This window comes from Plecotus auritus (assembly GCF_963455305.1).
Source record: "Plecotus auritus genome assembly, chromosome: 1".
In the NCBI taxonomy this organism is placed as follows: domain Eukaryota; kingdom Metazoa; phylum Chordata; class Mammalia; order Chiroptera; family Vespertilionidae; genus Plecotus; species Plecotus auritus.
The window spans coordinates 181,504,683-181,523,996 of NC_137770.1; the positions used below are offsets into that span (position 1 = coordinate 181,504,683).

At 38.3% G+C, this 19,314-nt stretch overlaps 1 protein-coding gene across 2 annotated transcripts in view; it reads left to right on the forward strand.

Moving 5' to 3' along the window:
- The window catches only part of UNC5C (unc-5 netrin receptor C), a 399,186-nt gene that overhangs the window by 265,841 nt on the left and 114,031 nt on the right, over nucleotides 1–19,314 (forward strand). For both annotated transcript variants that reach the window (XM_080644037.1, XM_080644038.1), the window contains exon 4: nucleotides 15,078–15,181. In XM_080644037.1, the coding sequence (XP_080500163.1) occupies nucleotides 15,078–15,181 (104 nt within the window). The remainder of the gene's footprint in view (nucleotides 1–15,077; nucleotides 15,182–19,314) is intronic.

Genomic DNA, 19,314 nt, shown 5'->3' on the forward strand with positions numbered 1-19,314 from the left:
ATAATTGAAAGTTTGTAACCTTTGACCAACATTTACATGGATTATCTCATTCCATCCTTGGGACAACTCTATGTGATAGATGTTATTATCATCATGCTACAGATGAGTAAATTGAGAACCAGCAGAGATTAAAAATCTTGCCTGAGGCATGGAGCTTGGAATAGACAGACAGATCACAGAGGGGAGGGGGCTGTGGTCACCTCTACAGAGGTGCAGACCTTGACCAATTTACCTAAAACCTACTGACTTCAGCTCTGTCATTCTCCTAACCCCAAGCCTGTTTTTTTTTTTCCTTGAGAAAACTTATCTTAATCATTATCTTTTTCCTTTTTATGTTGACTGTGTGAATCACTGTAATATAAGCTTCACAAGGACAGGCACTTTATTTTCTTCATTATATCCCTGTGAAAATTAAGAAACTTCATTTAAAATGCATTCAGGAGGCTAGAAGAGAAAACTCTCAGGTATGGGCACCCAACTGACTCCAACAGGAAGTGACCTGCCTTGAATCGTGGATAAAAAGTGACACTACTTTACCATCTCAGCAGGAGGAGGAAAATTCCTCTTTGCCCATAACAGTTCAGCTGTTATGATGTAACTCAGCCAAGAAAAGTCATTATACTTCAAACTTTCCATTTCCTCCAATGGGCTCTTTATTTACAGTAGACCCTCCCAAGTCTGTAGAAGAGCATCCTCTCCTTTGTTTCTCTGAATTTGCCATTAGACTGCATGTCCTGAATTGCAATTGTTCATTCTCAAAAAAAACTATTTTGCTGCAGAAATATCTGGATGTCTATTTGTTAAAGGTTAACATCCCCAATACCTAAAATTAGTTTTTTGCATGTAGATGGCGCTAAGTAAATGAAGACTGAAATTAAGTTGAAAACATGATAGGGCAAAGTGATGATGCTATTGAATGCTAATCATTTGTTCTTTTTATTGCCCAAGGAATTTAATGCATTTATTGCCTGAGGAATTAAGGACATCAGATAGCCTGAAGTGATTGCCTCTGTGCTCCTCCCCCCCACCCCCACCACACACACACACTTAAAACCCTCATTACACTTCTGTGCTTATTCATTTTCTCCATAGAACTTATTAACTTCTAAACTCTTACATATTTACTTATTTATTATGTTTATGCTTTTTGGTCTATCATTCCCACCCCTTAGAGAGTAAGATGCCTATGGACAAAGATTTTTTTTTTCACTGATGAATTCAAAATGCCTACAATGATGCTGGGCACACTGTGGGAACTTAATAAATATCTTAAAGGAATGAATGAATTGATTTTTCTATAGTAGTAGTAATAGCATCTCCAATTAAATATACACTGAGTGGCCAGAGTATTATGATCTCTGAACGCATAATAATCTGGCCACTCAGTGTGTGTGTGTGTGTGTGTGTGTATATATATATATATATATATATATATATATATATATATATACTAGAGGCCTGGTGCATGAATTCATACATGGGTGGGGTCCAGCCAGCCTGGCCAGGGGGAGGGGACATGGGTGGTTGGCTGGCCTGCCTGCTGGTCGAACTCCTGGTTGAGGGGACAATTTGCATATTAGCCTTTTATTATATAGGATATACACTGAGTGGCCAGATTATTATGCGTTCAGAGATCATAATAATCTGGCCACTCAATGTATATGTAATCTTGTGAATTATTGTGTTGATTTTTTTTAAATATAGAACTCATTATTCATGGTCTTTTATGTCATTTTTTTCCATATCCTATCTACTCTACCTAGCAAAAAACAAAATTAATTAATTATGGAATTTAGCCAAATAATGTATTTCTTTAACTAGGTATTCTGAAAGATTTATATTATACTATGAAAGTATCTAGATGTTTAATGCCAAATGTCTTGATAGAGCTTAGCAGACTTGCCAACACATTGGAATAAATCACCTATTTATTAAAGTGTTGTTTGATTCTTTGTACAACCATTTAAGCCCCTAATAAGCCCATTATAAACTACAGAGGCCAGATTTTGAAATAGAGGAGATTTATTGTAGAATTTAGACTTTTTCCATAAGAGAAAATTTTAACAATTAATTTCTTCTTGTGTTATAGAAATCTCAGCTATTATATTAAATAGTATTTAATTATGTTGTTTCTGTTTCAACATTAAATGCTATAATAGTATCAATCTATGTTTTTCTAAACATATTTGCTTTTATATATGGATAGAAGGTCCCAAGATTTGTAGAAGGCCACAAATCTATAGACATTTATAGCCCATATTTATTTTGAGAGCTAGACATCCAATTGATTGAAAACTGTCTCATAAGTTATATTTTGGAGGAAATCATTTATTTATTTGCTATAGGAAGAGCTGGTAACCCACCAGACTAAAATGTGGCATTAAAGTAATCTTTTATGCTATGTGAAAAGGGAAGTTTATGGCTAAAAGGCTTATTTGCAAAAAAAAGCTTCTCTGCAATCATGCATTCTTTTTTTGTACTCTGAGAAAAAGAGTCCTAACTTTTTGATATGTCAGGTACTCATCCATAAAGTTGGCATGTTTCTTATTATTTATCCTTAAGACATGCCTTAAAAAATGTTGTGATGACATATAATCATTTTTTTTCTGAAATGAAAGATGCAGTGTGAATTATAAAAGAATGGCTCGTATGTGTTTTTTCTCTTCCTCTTCTCTGTAATGGATGTCATTTGGAGTTCTAGCTCTAAAATACTTATTTGAAAAAAAAAAAACTTTAGCAGAACTCTGTGAATACAAATATGTACTATAAATGCCCCAAAGCCAAGAAATAAAGAAGAATGGCTGAAATGGTCCTTCCCTTCTGCAGGGACTATGTTCACGTGAGATTTCTCTGTTGAAATGACCTCAGTGCAGTAAGGAAGTAGCCATACCTCAGCACAACTTAACCCTTCACCACGATAATCTTCAGCTTACTTGCTTAAAGATCATTCTAACCTCTGTCCCTAGGTGTGGATTATCCTAGCTAATAAAAGAATAATATACAAATTGACCATCACTCCAACACACAAGATGGCTGCCCCCATGTGGTCAAAGATGCCCACCACAAGATGGACAGCAGGGGAGGGCAGTTGGGAGGGACCAGGCCTGCAAAGGAGAACAGTTGTGGGCTATCAGGCCAGCAGGGGAGGGCAGTTGGGAGGGACCAGGCCTGCAAGGGAGTGCAGTTGGGGGTGATCAAGCCTGCAGGGGAGGGCAGTTAGGGGTGACCAGGCCTGCAGGAGAGGGCAGTTAGGGGTGACCAGGCCTGCAGGGGAGGGTAGTTAGGGCCAAACAGGCTGGCAGAGGAATGGTTAGGGGGTGATCAGGCTGGCAGGCAGAAGTGGTTAGGGGCAATCAGGAAGGCAGGCAGAAGTGGTTAGGGGCAATCAGGAAGGCAGGCAGGCGAGCATTTGGGAGCCAGCAGTCCTGGATTGTGAGAGGGATGTCCGACTGCCCGTTTAAGCCTGATCCTACCGGGATCGGGCCTAAACGGGCAGTCGGACATCCCTCAAGGGGTCCCAGATTGGAGAGGGTGCAGGCTGGGCTGAGGGAAACCCCCCCCCCCCCTGCGCAAATTTCGTGCACCGGGCCTCTAGTGGTATAATGAAAGGTTTGGTGATAAATTCCTAAGAGTCATGAAAAACAGCTTTTTCAAAGGTAAGATGAGGTTACAAAATAACAGAAACCAATCAAAATGTTTCATCTTCATTAAACTTTTAAAAATTCCCTGTCCTAGTAGCCAACATTTATGGTGTCCTTACTGTGTGTCCAATTCTGTTGTAAAGCCCCTTGTGCCTGTTAACAGTCTCAATGCCCCAAACAATCCTATGAGAGAGATCCTGATATAATCCTTATTCTGCAAATAACAAAACAGAGTCATGGAAGCAGGTAACTTGCCTGTGTCACTTGTTTAGGAAATGGGAAATCTGAGTTTTAGTCAAACTCTTCTCTTTGCAGTCCAGCTCAATTCTTGGCTTTTCTATCTAACCATAGAGGAAACTTCATATAGTTTGTTTTTGTTGGTTGGTTGGTTGGTTGGCATTTGTCTGCTTTGTTTTATAGTTTCCAATATTCCAGAAGAAAAAGCCAGTGGAAAAAAATTCCATCTGTTTTTTACATACTGTATTCCTTACATTTAAAAATTACAGGCTTTCTGATTATAAACATTTTCATGATTTACCCCCAGCTGGTGAGGCTCAGTGGTTGAGTGTAGACCTATGAACCAGGAGATTATGGTTCAATTCCCAATGAGGGCACATGCCTGGGTTTGGGCCCTGATCCCCAATGTCAGGTGTGCAGGAGGCAGCTGATAGATTATGCTCTCTCATCATTGATGTTCCTATCACTCTCTGCCTCTCCCTTCCCCTCTGAAATCAATAAAAATATATTTAAAAAAATAAATAAAATAAATAAAAATTTTCATGGTTTAAAAAGAAATCCAGCAAAGGTAAGATTCTCAGTTCCTGAAAAATGAGACTATGATAAACTTTTTAAGGTTCTGTCACCTAAACTCAGGCATTTTTCACTTTTAATAAGTGCCCAAAGCACAGAAGACTAATCAAGCTCTCACAAAATGTGTTGTACTGGTCTGTTCACAGCAGTGATTTCCTGTTAGCAGCCATATCTGGTGATTTAAGCATACGTTGTACTCTACTATGACAACATAATTAGCCTCTTTTACCATTATTAAAAGAAAGGCACATTTTCCCCTTTAATGACACAAGTATTATTACTATATGTGACCAGAGAATTATTTTATTCACTAGAGGAGTACTTTGAAAGTACATTAAAGCAATTTTTAAAAAGTTAAAAATGTGTTTAGCACCTCTGTTCATTAAGCATGAAGAAGAATTAATTGAAAAATAATTTGAAAGTAGGAAAATGTGAATCATTGTAAAGCAGCTGTACTTGCTTAATGCAAGGTCAGGCCTGAGTCACACAGTATAGATGGCCAGCAGCAAATGATTCCACATGAATCTCTTCTAAGTACAGAATTTCCCGAAATCTAGAGTCGTTTTGTCAAGACCAGCTCAATTTGGGAGGCAAGAGGCTTAATTCTGAACGTGGAGTGTGGTCTCTTGGTAGAAATAAATAAGTAAATAAAGTAATTTATTTAAGTATCAATACAACCATGAACTCTGAAAGTTTGACAGCTACGCTGATGGGGACTGAATGGAATGGTTATCTAAATGAGGACATTTATAGAGGGTTTCTATGTAACAGCACTGACTTAAGTGTGTTTACTGTATCACCTTATTTAACCTTCGCAATAACCCTATCCATACTGGAATTGCCTTCATTTTAGGATAAGAAAACCAAAGCACATGAACCTTATTAAGTACAGAACTAGGGTAAAAGTCAGGCATGTGGATCCAGGCTCCACACGCTTAAGCCCTGTGGTAGGCTGGATAATGGTCCTAAACCCTGGATCCTGTAAATCTTACTTCCCATGGAAAAGGGGTCTTTGCAGATGTGCTTAAATTAATTATCTTGAGATGGGGAGATTATCGTGGATTATCCAGGTGGGCCTTAGATGCCATTACAAGTGTCCTTATAAGAGAAAGGCATAGGGCGACTTGACACAGATAGAGGAGGAGGCCATGTGACCACAGAGGCAGAAACTTGAGGGATGCAGCCATAATCCAAGGAAGGCGGGCAGCTACCAGAATCTGGACGAGGCAAACTATGGATGGATTCTCTCTGAGAATCTGGAGTGAGCACAGTCTTGCTGACCCATTGATTATGGCCTAGTAAAACTGACTTCAGATCGCTGGCCTCCAAACTGTGAGAAAATAAATATTAGTTGTTTTAAAGCACAAAAGTTTTATTTATTTATTTATTTATTTATTTACAAGAAATAAAGCCACTAAGCAACACTCTTCCTTCAGCAGACCCATATCATGGGGCCGCCCGCTTCCAAAAAGTTTGGGATCTGGAACAAGCTTCTTAAGGTCCTAGTTGTATCGCACCATAAGAGAAATTATTTTCTTCAGACCTTCAGTAAAGGGGATGGAAGATTATTTTGGAAATTGAATTGAATTTGGCATTTATTTGGGATGTATAATGCACTAAGTACCAAGATATATTTGACCTCAAAAAACTCTAGAATTTATAAATTAAGCAATGGACTGGAATTAGTTCATCTTTTTAAGTGAAATTTAGCAGCAATGTAATATGTGATAGAAAGACAGCCACAACTTGCAGACATACCCCCCCCCCCCCCCCGCCCACATCAGGAAGTTCTGGACAGTGAACTTTAGGTTGCGGATGCAAATGTACCACATCTTGAATGCTAACTTCTGCTCAGCTGTGGCCTCCCAGGGGCCCACGCAGGGAAGGATCCTGAGGCTGAGTCCAGACTACAGAGAAGACTATCATGATTGATTACTTATGGGCACACTACCCGAAAGGGAAGGCAGCCTTTCCTACTCTAAAAACAAGAATTCAGCACAGGTCATAATCACCTTTGACAGTTTACTTCTGTACATGAAAGAGCTTCAGGTTTTCAGACATAGCAACTGTAGCAATGAACATATTGCTTCAGAAAAGAATGTGGGGACATTTTTATTCCATATAGTCATCAGGAATTACAAGAATAATAACAAAGTGTCTTTTTAGCCATCAAGAAACTTTCTGTTCTCCTGACTGAGGTGCTAATAGTTTGCATTTTTAAAAGAAATATTGCTTAATCTTCTGAAGTCCTGACATTTATTGCCTTCCATTCTTTCTGAAAGTACATAAAGGAGCACACACTAATAATTATAAAATACTAATTCAGGATATGTTATGTATGCTATCCTACTAACAGAAACAGCTTTGCCACTGAGATCTCTTGGTCAGTTTTCTTTATTAAGTGTCTGAAAGTCAGAAGGGGGAGGAGCTGTAAGGACAAGTCCAGAGGATTTTCTCTGAAGTGGGAGAGAGGCCACAAAAGCTATTAATATAACTGTGACACTCAGCACTGAACTTGCTAGACCAAATCCTCAATATGGCAGTCCACATTCCCAGAATAACCCACTAACTTTTTGCCCCTTAAAATGTTTGCTCATATAGGTATTTTGATAAACTTTTAAGCAGTTGACAACAATTTTAAAATTTTACATAATAGGATACATTACTAATTTTTGTTAGCAATCATATATGCTGCCTGTGTGATCCACTAAGCCTGCATTCCGGTATGGCAACATACAGCTAGAGCTGAGCATCAAGAGGAAAAAGTTAAGGGGGTTGGTTTTATACCCATGATTCTATTAAAATTTAGAAAATAATAGACAGACCATGTGGGTGCCATGTTTCTGGGCAAAAAAAAAAAAAAAAAAAAAAAACCAAAAAAACAAAAAACAAGATTGTTCCTAACAGTGTCTCGGTTATGGCCTATAGATATGAATAAAATTTCAAGTCCTGTGCTAGACAATGTAAGCCATCATCCTGTGCAAAAGGGAGTCCTACTGACACTGTGGAAACAACAGCAGGGACTCATTGTGAAACAGGTGGTAAGAGCCACAGTGCAGAAGCAGGTCTGCTTGGCTCCCACGGGCTCCCAAGCTCCCCCCGCCCACAGCCTGCAGGATCTAGCACAGTGCCATGCATGTTGTGGGTGTCCCATAAATAAGCAGTCAGTCAACCTGTGGTTCTCAGATATTAGTGTTGTGCATAAAACACATCTGTGGGACCGGTTAAAATTGCAGATTCTGCTTTGGCCAGTGTGGCTTAGTTGGATGGGTGTCGCCCGTGCACTGAAGGGTCCCCAGTTAAACTCCACTTGGCCAGGTTTTGAGCTTGATGCCTGGTTGGGGAAGGCAGCTGATCAGCCAATCAATGTTTCTCTCTCACATTGATATTTCTCTTTCTCTCTCCCTCTCCCTTTCTCTATCTCTTAAATCAATAAAAGCATGTTTAAAACTATAGATTCCCAGGGCCCAACCTAAGGATGAAATCAGTTTTTGTTTGTTTTTTTTTGTTGTTGTTGTTTTTTTTTTTTTTTTCAAGCACAGCCTGGTAGTCCCTTGGTTTCTCTTTGTGATATATGACCTTCAATCATTAGTCCTCCCACACTCTTAATTGTTTTCTTTCACTCTTTGTCTAGCATGATAATGCCTAATGTTTGTGTAGCATAATAAAATTTACTAATACTATGGGAAAAGATGAGATGAGGGAATTACTCTCTTGTGAACACAGATTATATTCAAGGCATGATGATAGAATTTTATAGGTGCTTCTTCCTATATAACATTATTATATACTAGAGGCCTAGTGTATGAAATTCGTGCACTGACGGGGAGTCTCCCTCAGCCTGGAATGCGAGAGGGTGCAGGCCAGGCTGAGGGACCCCACCAGTGCATGATCAGGGCCAGGGAGGGACACGGGAGGTTGGCCAGCTGGGGAGGGATTGTGGGAGGGCTCCAGGGTGTGTCCAGCCTGTCTCACTCAGTCCCAATCGGCCGGACCCCAGCAGCAAGCTAACCTACTGGTCAAAGTGTCTGCCCCCTGGAGTCAGTGCATGTCATAGCGACTGGTCGACTGCCCCCTGGTGGTCAGTGTACATCATAGCTAGTGGTTGAGTGGCCTTAGCATATCATTAGCATATTATGCTTTGATTGGTTGAAGAGACAACCAGATGACTGGACACTTAGCATATTAGGCTTTTATTATATAGGATGATAGTCCCTAGTATCAGAGACATTTTTCAGTGGAATAAACTAAGGTAAGAAGAAGTTAAGCAATGTGCTCAAGGTCACACACCTCTTTAAGTGGTAGAGTTAGGACCTGAATCCTGCTCTCCACCACAATGTTATTTTGCTTCCCAGTTTTTTTCAGATCATTCTCACAGTGATCTACAATAAAAAAATATGTTTATATCATGATCTACTAAATAATACCCATCTCTTCACACATACAAATATACACAGATCTGTGTGTGTGTCTGTGTGTGTGTGTTTGGCTGTTAGTACATATACACTGAGTGGCCAGATTATTATGATCTCTGAACGCATAATAACCTGGCCACTCAGTGTATATCCTATATAATAAAAGGCTAATATGCAAATTGTCCCCTTGACCAGGAGTTTGACCAGCAGGCATGTGGGCCAACTGCCCATGTCCCCTCCCCCTGGCCAGGCTGGCCGGACCCCAACCATGCATGAATTCATGCACCAGGCCTCTAATACACACACACACACACACACACACACACACACACACTGAGTGGCCAGATTATATATAACACTGTGTATTATATACCTTGACATCTTCTATTTATTCAATTTCATATTTTAATGCTGGTTTTTAATACACTAAATTGATATATAATCCCCTAAGGAGTCATGACTCACATTTGGAAAACACAGCAATAAACCCTAAATTCTACAAGAATAGTAAAGAATATAACATGCTATGGTTTATGGGTTATATGGCCAAATTATGTAAGAGCATGACATACTGAAAATTTACTCATATTATTAATCATCTTTCATGCCAGAACTCTCTGAGTAACAAAAATAGAAATATTTGTAATTATTTATTACATGTGTTTTGTCCTTTATATTCTTCCAAAACATTTTCAGATTTACTAGCTCTTAATATTCACCTAACCCTCTGAGATTTAAAAACAAAAAACAACCAACATTAGTAATATAATATTTTGTTTATCTTATTATGTATAATTTAAGATTTAATTTCCACTAGAAATATCTATTGAAATATTCCCATCAGAAAATTCTTGTGTTCATAATATTAGTCTGTCATATCACCAAGATTTTGTCTTTTAAAAAATATTTCATTCTAATAAATAGTTCAGCATAATGAAGTAGCATTGCTGATGGGATAATAAATGTAAATTTTTAATAAATGTAAATAATGTTTTAAAACTTGGAGTAAGAACACGTTTATTATCTTTTTCAAAGACAATAGCATCACCAACCTGCCAGCTGCACCAGAGAGAGACCTTTTTGCTGATATTTTTTCTCTAGTTTCCTTCCAAACTCAGCAGGGCTCAGAGGAGCTTGGATGGTAGTAAGTCTCATTATACTCTAGCTGTGGTCTGTCTACCCTCAACTTTCCTACCATAGGTCACACTCACCCTTTCACGTGATGTCAGGCAAAGTAGCCTGAGGGATGTTGGCTCAGTACAGGGATGTGATTTTCTGCCCATTTCATAAATATTCACATTGACATGGTGGCTTTCTTGCATGCAGTGTTGAGTAGGCATTTCCCTTCCCATCTCTCCATGGAGACAGAAATTTAGTTTTCTCAAAGTAATCCCAAATGCATTCATAATCATCCAACCTTTAATATTCATCTGCTTTTGTGATTCTTCCTTGGATGTGTCTGAAGAATTTTCTGATTTTTGTAACACTGAATCTTCTGAAACCCACCCTTTTGCCATTGTCACACTCTTACCCATACCTGTCTAGCCAAGTGTCCAAAAATTCCATGAAAATTTTCCTGAAAGGAAAATTATTAGCTGTTCTCTTCAAAGATGCATCAAAATAATTTCTTGCCCTGGACATTGTTGCTCAGTTAGTTGGGCATCGTCCCACACAGCAAGCATATGCCCTGTTCCATTCGTGGTCAGGGCACATGCCAGGTTATGGTCTCAATCCCTGGTAGGGGGCGTGCAGGAGGCAGCTGATTGATGTTCCACTCTCACAAAGATGTTTCTCTTTTTATCTCCCTCTCCTTCCTCTCACTCTAAAAACCAATAAAAATATATTTTTAAAACATAATAATTTATTCTATTATTACTATTGGACACTGATAATTGGTAAATTTTCCTAAAGATATAGCCAAAATGTGTTTTATTTAACAAAGGATAAGCTTTCCCCCCTAATATATACATTTAAAATGTTAGTCTATTCAGTCATATGTTCTTATGACAAAGGAGACCTGCAAAAGTATCCAGTCATTCCCTTTCATTTTACAAATGAGGAAGGTGAAGGCCACAAAGTCTTTGAACTTCTGGTTAATCTCCCTTTCTATTTACCACATTGCCTATGAGCAGAGTTCATATTCAGAGAATGCCATGAATTAAAGTATTCCACATCATAAATAATTTGTAACTGAAGTGTTATTATTGTGCAAAAAAATCATTGAATGCATCAGAATTCTCTAATAGAAAATGAGACATTGTTTGCACTCACACATGTGTTTGTATTCTAAAAGCCTTTCTTTGATTACTGTGTAAATGGTAAATAGAAATCCTTATCGTTTCAGGCCTAATTCTACACCTGCTAATTGGATTTCTCTTTATGGATTTAGTAAGCCAATATTCATGTTCCTAAGTAAACAGCTCTCTGATCACATGCCTATAACAAAGCTGGTTTTTCTTTTAATTGGTGGAATCAATGACCAAATCAGAGGTAGGCAAGTTGACTTTGCAGAAGTCATTTAGGTTATAATGAAAGGACTTTATACTTACTTTGGTAGCGGCCCTAGAACTAATGGAAAGAAAGCACAAATTTAGAATCATAAAGGTCTTCCAAGGGCTGAAATTCACCTTTTTTCCTGACAGGAGTGCCCACATTATTCTGAACCGTTCTGTTTTACATCTAATGCCTGGCTGACAAGTGTCCGTTTTTCATGCTTACTCATTCATCACCCGTGTGTTCTGTCTGCCTGCAAGGCATCAGGCCTGCCTTCTATCACATCTCCCCGCGATAGAGGATATGCTTAGAACGTTACCCCTCCTCTGCTTGCAGAGTAATGTGGAGGCATACTGAAATGAGCAGCTGCTGTGCTGGGCAGCCACAGTATTTTCTAAGCGTATTATTCTACCTGAAAGCGAGAAAGGAAGTTTTATGGCAGGAATTAAAAGGACTTTTCTGGAAGAAGTATTGCTTTGTGGAAGGTTACATGTGAGATCATTTTAGAAATTAGATAATATTTATAGTGAGTTTGAAGTCAAACCATTAAAACAAAATAATTATATAGTATTCCACGGTAGTTCAGTTAAACCTGTCTCTTGCAGTACATACCTCTGTCATATGGTCATTACTGGTATTCTAAATTAGGAAGCAAGGATCCTCCTAAGATATGCCCTCACAGGGCAGGAATGTAAAAACTGTGCCAAAAGACTACACTATATTTTAAGAAAAATTATAACAATCATCATTCAAATCCATCCTCCATTAATGGTGCTGCTGACTTTTGTCACCATAGAATCTTACAAAAGAACAATAGCTTCTCATAATGGTCATTTCCTCAGTTCCTGTCCACCCTTCAACACAGCGTGGAGTCTACTCCAGTCTCTCCTAAACTTCCCAAACCAATGACTTCCCCCCTTCGATTCTTTGCTCTATTTGTCCTGTTGGCCTCCCATCTTCTTAAAACTTTATTTTTCTCTTGGTTCCTCTGACACTTGTCTTTACTTCTTGCACCTACTTCCTGGTTCACACCATGTCATTTTTACGGGCAGCTCTTGAATGCTGGTGTCCTGTTGTGTGTTAGTTGTTGCTGTTGTTGTTTTTATGCTTCAGTCTTTCCCCTGTGATGTCATCTGTTCCAGTATTCCAGCTATCTCCTAGACAACAAAGCACAAATCTTCTACCCCGACCTCTTTTCCAAGCTCTAGATCCAATGATTCTCAAGTTGGGTGCGTTGTTGTTTTTTCCTCTCAGAAGACATAGCATTGTCTGGAGCAATTTATTTTGTCACGGCTGGGAGAGGTGTTACTGGCTTCTAATAGATGGATTCCGGGGATGCTGCTAAGTGCTATGCACAGAGAATTACCCAGTGCCAAACATCAACAGTGCTGAGGTTGGGAAATCGTGACCTGGATGTACTGGACTTTCCATTTGCATATCCCACAGACGCACCAAACTGAATATGGAACAGAATTAATTTGCTCTTTCTCCTCACTTTACTGCTCAGTTCATTAGTAGTATTTAATAATGGTACCAACTTAACAATTGCAATAGCTAAAAATATAGTATTATCTTTGCCTCCTGGCACTTTTCAAACACCTAGGTCTTCTTTCAAATGTGTGATCTCTTTATTTCTAGAATTTGCTTTCTCCTCTTTCTGTCCACTATGAGAGGACCTGATCATCCCTTGTGGTCTACTCAGATGGTTCCCAAACTACTTTCTGTCTCAAGCCATCTGTCACACTGAAGGCAATATGACATCTGATCTCCTTCTTTTGCTCAGAAACCTTTTAGGGTTTGCCATTCCTTCGCATGGCAGAAAGGCTTTTCATAAATAGATCTCAACTTACCTTTCTCGTCTTGATTCTATATCTTTCACATCTTCATCCTAAGCACCTAGTAGAGTGTTTACCTTAAGTAGATAATTAACAAATATTAAAGGAATTTGTTTTGACTATTTAGATACATATGTGCCTCACTTTTTCTCATTCTCAGCCTTCATTTTGTGATATGCTAATAAATTTTACCAGAAGGGAGTCAAAATATTATTTGAGAACTAACTCCAATCATTATGTCTTCACTCTACCCCACATCAGATGGATGTTTTCAGAATTATATTTCAAAAAGTAGATATACTCTGTCAGGAGCCTTTCATCCCATAAAATGTTTTCATTACTGCTCTTACTTTTATTAGTAGTTAGTGTTTTACCAAAATTGTTATCTTAATGCAGATTGAAACAGAGAAGCTACAATATCAGAAGAGAAAGAATAGGAGTATTGTTAATGTTTCTGTTGGAAGGACACAGCTTAACCAAAAGAGATATTAAAGGGATGGGGATGGCAAAATAAGTATCAAATCAGGGTCACCACGTTCTAATGCAGCACCCATTGTTTTGCTGTGAGGCTTTGAGTAATTTGATAAACATGTTCCTTATGTGTAAATTAAGGACATGATTTGGATAACTTTCCACTTTAATAACTGTGGATTTTCAATGCTCACTTGTACAATATACTCAATTTTTTGATAATCCAATGAGAAGAGTCCTTCTGACAGAAATTCTGTCACTATTTGGAAAGTCTCTTGTCTTACCTCAGACCCACACACATTCATAATTTTCTCACAATCCCTAAGCTCTTGAAGGTTTTCTTTTGCCAAGAAATTCAATAAAATGACAAGAATGTAACAATAGATTTTTTTCTAACTGCATTTTCCAGGTGGTGCTTTCTGATAGCTCCGTGAAAGACAGAGGTATATTCTTCTAGAGCTTGGGGGTTTTTACTTATTAGTTCAACAGGCTAAAATGGTGCTTTTAGGTTCTTAAGTTTTTATCAGGGATATGAGTTAAAAGGACAGAGACATTAATTTTTATTAACATGAAGTGGATAAAATTCCAATAACTTTTTATTGAAAGGAGCTGAATTATACAAGTATGAAATAAAATTTTTTGGTGTGCTGCTTTAAAGCTCTATGGCTGAATCATTTATTTTTTTAACGTTGGTATTTAAAATGACAAGCTAGCTTCTAACATTTTTGTGTCCATCTATAATAATTTTTAAAAGTCTCCATATTGCTATGGCAACTACAACTATATAAATACATAACTAGGTACTTGGTATATTTGGGCAGAAAAGACTATTTAATTTTCTAATTGAAGAATGGCCACATTATTCTATAGTGAGAGATGTTCAGACTCATTTGAACAGTAACTCTTTCCCCTGACTTATGTTTGAGCTACCTCAAGAGGTTATATTCATGATTTTAGGATTCCAGCATTCTGATTTTAAACTTGCTTTTAAGCTATTGATCAAAAGATATCAGAGTTATTACAACTCTAATATTATTCATTGTGAAGAGAGAGGAAAATATTTATGTACATAAGGACTCTGTATGTATAAAAATCATGACAATGGGGTTCTTTTGATTAAAAATGTGATCATCATCATCATCATAACGAAATGCAAGGAAAGAATTTCACTAATTGTTAATATGATCTTCAAAGCATTCCAGTGAAGATTAAAATAGGAACCGTAATAACCTCTGAGTTTCATAATTTCCACCACACAGAATATAGTCACCCAGGTGGCAGTACAGTATGAACAACATGTGGTTTAAAAAAAGGCACATGAAATAAAAAACTAGAAAAAGTTTATTGCACTTTCTATGGATGAATACATGCAGATTAGTTTTGTCATGTATTTCATTGCCTCCGCTTTCCAGATCTACGCAAGACGTTTGAGCAGGAGCCCCTGGGGAAGGAAGTATCCTTGGAACAGGAAGTTTTGCTCCAGTGTCGACCACCTGAAGGGATCCCAGTGGCAGAGGTAACAAAAATTCTTTGCATTTAGCAACTGGCACTGAGTTATTCTAACAGAGGCCTAATCCGTGGCTAATGGCAGAGTGAATTAGGGTATGGAATGATGAATGGTTGGTAATGGAGTCCTAACTGCCTGCTGCTGGCAAAATAGATTGATTGGGAACTGATTAATGACTTGGGAGTCAATTAGAATGCCCCACTAGACAAAGCCAGTCAGCGTGGTATGATTTTTGTCATTCTCTTTCAAGATCTCAGAAATCCTGCTTTATTTTATCTGGAGCTTACCATAGAAAGAAATGGTATATCTTAAAAAATGTACCATCAATTTTAGTACTATTCTTGATAAATATGCAAAACATATGTGTGTATGCGTGTGTGTGTATGTGTGTGTGTCAGTGAGCCTGTGCACGCCACAGATGTATTTCCTATTCCATGATCTAATCATGAACATATACCTAAGAGCCATATCCATACACCAGGAATAAAAACATGCTTGAAGAATGACAAGTGTCAATTAATTTCAACCTATAAGCTTTCCATCAAACTCTTCATGTTCATTTTCTGTTTTTGCTAAAACAGAGCCTATCGATTGCTAATGAAGTATTATGAATAAGATTCATATCATGACTTTTCATTAGCACCGTGCAATCCAGTGTTCTTTTAAAATGCCTGTCTATGGGGGCAGGCCCACCAGAGAGCACCAGGCTCTTCTTGAGATACTCCCCTCATCCTAGAGCATACTATTGAGGAAAATCATCTAACACCGTGTCTTTTGTTTGTTAACAAATAACTTTAACAAACTGAAAAAGATCACCCTTTTATGATTATTGGGAAACATCTGAATATGCATGAAGACATTATAAGCCTAGCTGATCCAGTATCCTAGAAGCCCAGAAAAACTTTCATTTGACAAATGACATAGTTGTCAATTGGTTGGTGGATCTTGTTAGCCTCCAAACTACCTTGAGCCCTTTGGAATTTTTACTCGTTATCGCATATACGGAAAGAGGCATTTCTGAAATTGTTGCAATTTGGACCTAAATATGGGTCAGCTGATATTTTGTAAAAATAAGCCCTGAATTAATCCTATCGAAGAAATTGCAAAATACTACTTCTTTGACTTACAACTTATCCAAAAACTGTTTAATAGCTAACAGTGTACTTACTATTAGGTTTTCATTGTTTTTTACTTTTCTGAAGGTTCAAGCAAAGGTGGGAGCTAGCTCAGTTAACTGGTCCCATGGGCAACAAAATTAAACATCTGATTGCTCTTCACTATTTAATAATAACGAATTAGTTAGAAATTTAGGCAATGCCTTTACAAAATGACTCAATTTTTCTGTCACAGCCATTCATAGCTACATGTGTCAATGAAAAGACACAAAGTGACACTCCTAATAAAATTTCTTTTTTTACTTTGAAATAAGAGAGCTATTTTTGCCTTGTAACTGGCATTCCATGGCATTTTCTAGCATCTTATCAGAGATTTTTGCATAGTTATAGCTGCTTTTCCCAACCATACCAAATGATCTTCCAACCCTGACATGCAAAATGACTTACTGTGATTAGAAAGGAAGCAACTCTAGTCAATATTTCATTTCACATATTACAATAGTGCATCTGTCTCCTAAATGTATTTCTAAAATTCTAATGCAAACTCATCCACTAAACTACCTTTAAGACCAAAACACATCCTGGGGAACATGGGTATCCATAGCCTCATTTTGACTTGATGTTTCTTAAAGATAGCTGATCGCTGCAATGACTTTCAGTGAAAGAGCCTAGTAACTTCTTCGTGTTTTAGTGGTTCACTTCGTGAAGGAGTAAAAAGATTTGTGACTGCAAATGAAATGGCTATAAATTTTATTTTTATCACCACTGGGGAAGAGACCAATTAACACTTGGCAAGCTCAAAAATCATATACCCATTGGCATTCAAAGAACTATATGTAATGCGTTTTCCTTTTTTTTTTTTTGAAGTCAGAGGAGCGATCAAACACACATACTGGAGAGCAGGCTAATAAACTCCTATGTAGATTCTTTTCAAACCCTTAGAATCACCAAGATCTGAAAGCTAATGAGTATCTTAACGTGACACATTACAACGATGATTTACTCAAGAGTGGCAGATAATTTTTTTTAAAAAATGTAACTTTGTGAGTTTAAAGATCATAAGATTATTTTAACTTAATGATAAATACAGTTATTATTTAATACTCTGTTTACTTTTTGAGGAATCTAAATGCATAAAAGTAGCATAGGGTGGAATATTAATCTTAAAGAAAAAACAGCAGGTAAAACTCTTATGTTTTACCATGAATAAAATCTGTCCTTAAGCTATCAGGCCACAGGGGAAGAATTTTTGCTCCTTTTGTGCCAAAGGCAAATGATGCTGTAGAATTGGAAGAGTAAATGCTCAATGAACACATGGAGTCAATTGATCTTTGGTTTATGTTTCACTCCATTGGAGAAGTAGTCAGGTACATTCTTTGCAGAATATCAGAAAGCAATGATTTTCTTTCTTCCATGCAAGTTGGTAACTTTCTAAAGAACTCTCCTAATCTTAAGTTAAATGGTACCTGTTTGGTGCAAATAATGTCAGAGGCATTTCTGAGGTAATAAATAACATTTCACTTCCTCCCCTCTTTCGGCTTTAGTCTTAACTGCAGAATATTAAACTAATTTCCTTACAAAACTCTAGGTTTAAGCCCAACTATCACCATTTCAAACTCTGACTTTGAGCAAGATATTTCAATTCTCCTTTCCTAAGTTTCCTTAGTTACAAAATGGCGATAATGATAGTACCTACCCAGAACATAGTTGTAAGGTTTAAATGAGATAATATATGCAAACATGTAGAAAGCACTCAAGAAATATCAGCCATGATTAGTGCTAGTATTCTGTTATCACCTATTGATTCACAGAACACTGACTTCAACCTCTAGAACTCAAAACAGTCACTGAGCACATTGTACCTCTGCTGGGAGCTGCGGGTGTGAGGGGCAAAGCCTCTGTCCTATCAAGGGTCACCGAGATGCCCTCCTGTGCTCTCCAGCCATTGCTCTGGTTAGAATCCATAAATGCTACAGATGAAGGTTTGTGAGCTGTAAAGCAAGGAAACGCCCTTATTAATGAAATGTATAATGTATCGATGACCAATACCTACAACAGGTCACGGTGTGCTGCTGTCCTTACTCTGATTTTTAAAGTTACTGTTCTCCATTTAGTCATCATGATCCCAAGAGACTGGCCCAGCCCTCTTATTTCCTGAGTATGAGGAAATCTGGGCTGGGGGTATTGCCGGTAGTTCTTTTCAGAGAGAGGGAAAGAGATGACAAGGAAAGCCTCAGGGGAGGAAAGAGGCCCAAGCAGGGTCATTCTACTCCATGTCTCCAGGTGGTGACAGCTTGGACTAAGACAGGTCTCTATAGTCATTGGTGAAGGAAACCGATGGAGTGGGCACCGCGGTTCAGGGCTCTGGTCATTTCCTCCTCCGGTCTCCTTACTAAGCCCTGTCTTTATATCTATTTTATGTATTCGAAATATTTAACAGCCCAGCCAGTGTGGCTCAGTGGTTGAGCATTGAACCATGAACCAGGAGGTCACCAGTTCAATTCCCAGTCAGGGCACACGCCCAGGTGGTAGGCTCCATCACTAGTAGGGAGCATGCAGGAGGCAGCCCATGGATGTCTCTCTCTCATCCATGTTTCTATCTCTCTATCCTTCTCCCTTCCTCTCTCTCTAAACTCCATAAAAACATATTTAAATTAAATAAAATATTTAACAAGCACACTGCTTCCTTAACCCAAGGACAGGGTCCAAGGGTCTTGTGCTAGAACAGCTATAAACACTTCAGCTGCTTAATCCCAGGGAGTCAACTGGCACACGGGGGAGGGGAGGGGAGGGGCGCGAAGTGGGGGGCGCGGGGGGGGCACCCCATTATTTAGCAGCAGATACAGAACGATGGTACTCAACACTTGGTGTGGACCAACCAGTGTGACTGGCTGAATGTCAGCCCCTCTGTACCATGACTTTAAATAGCTCTGACTGCGACTCGTGTTCAAATGTGACTGTTTACTCCTTGGCTGCCTAATTAGATGGCAATAAAATAGGAGCAAAAGGGGGTTTTATGTTTATCTC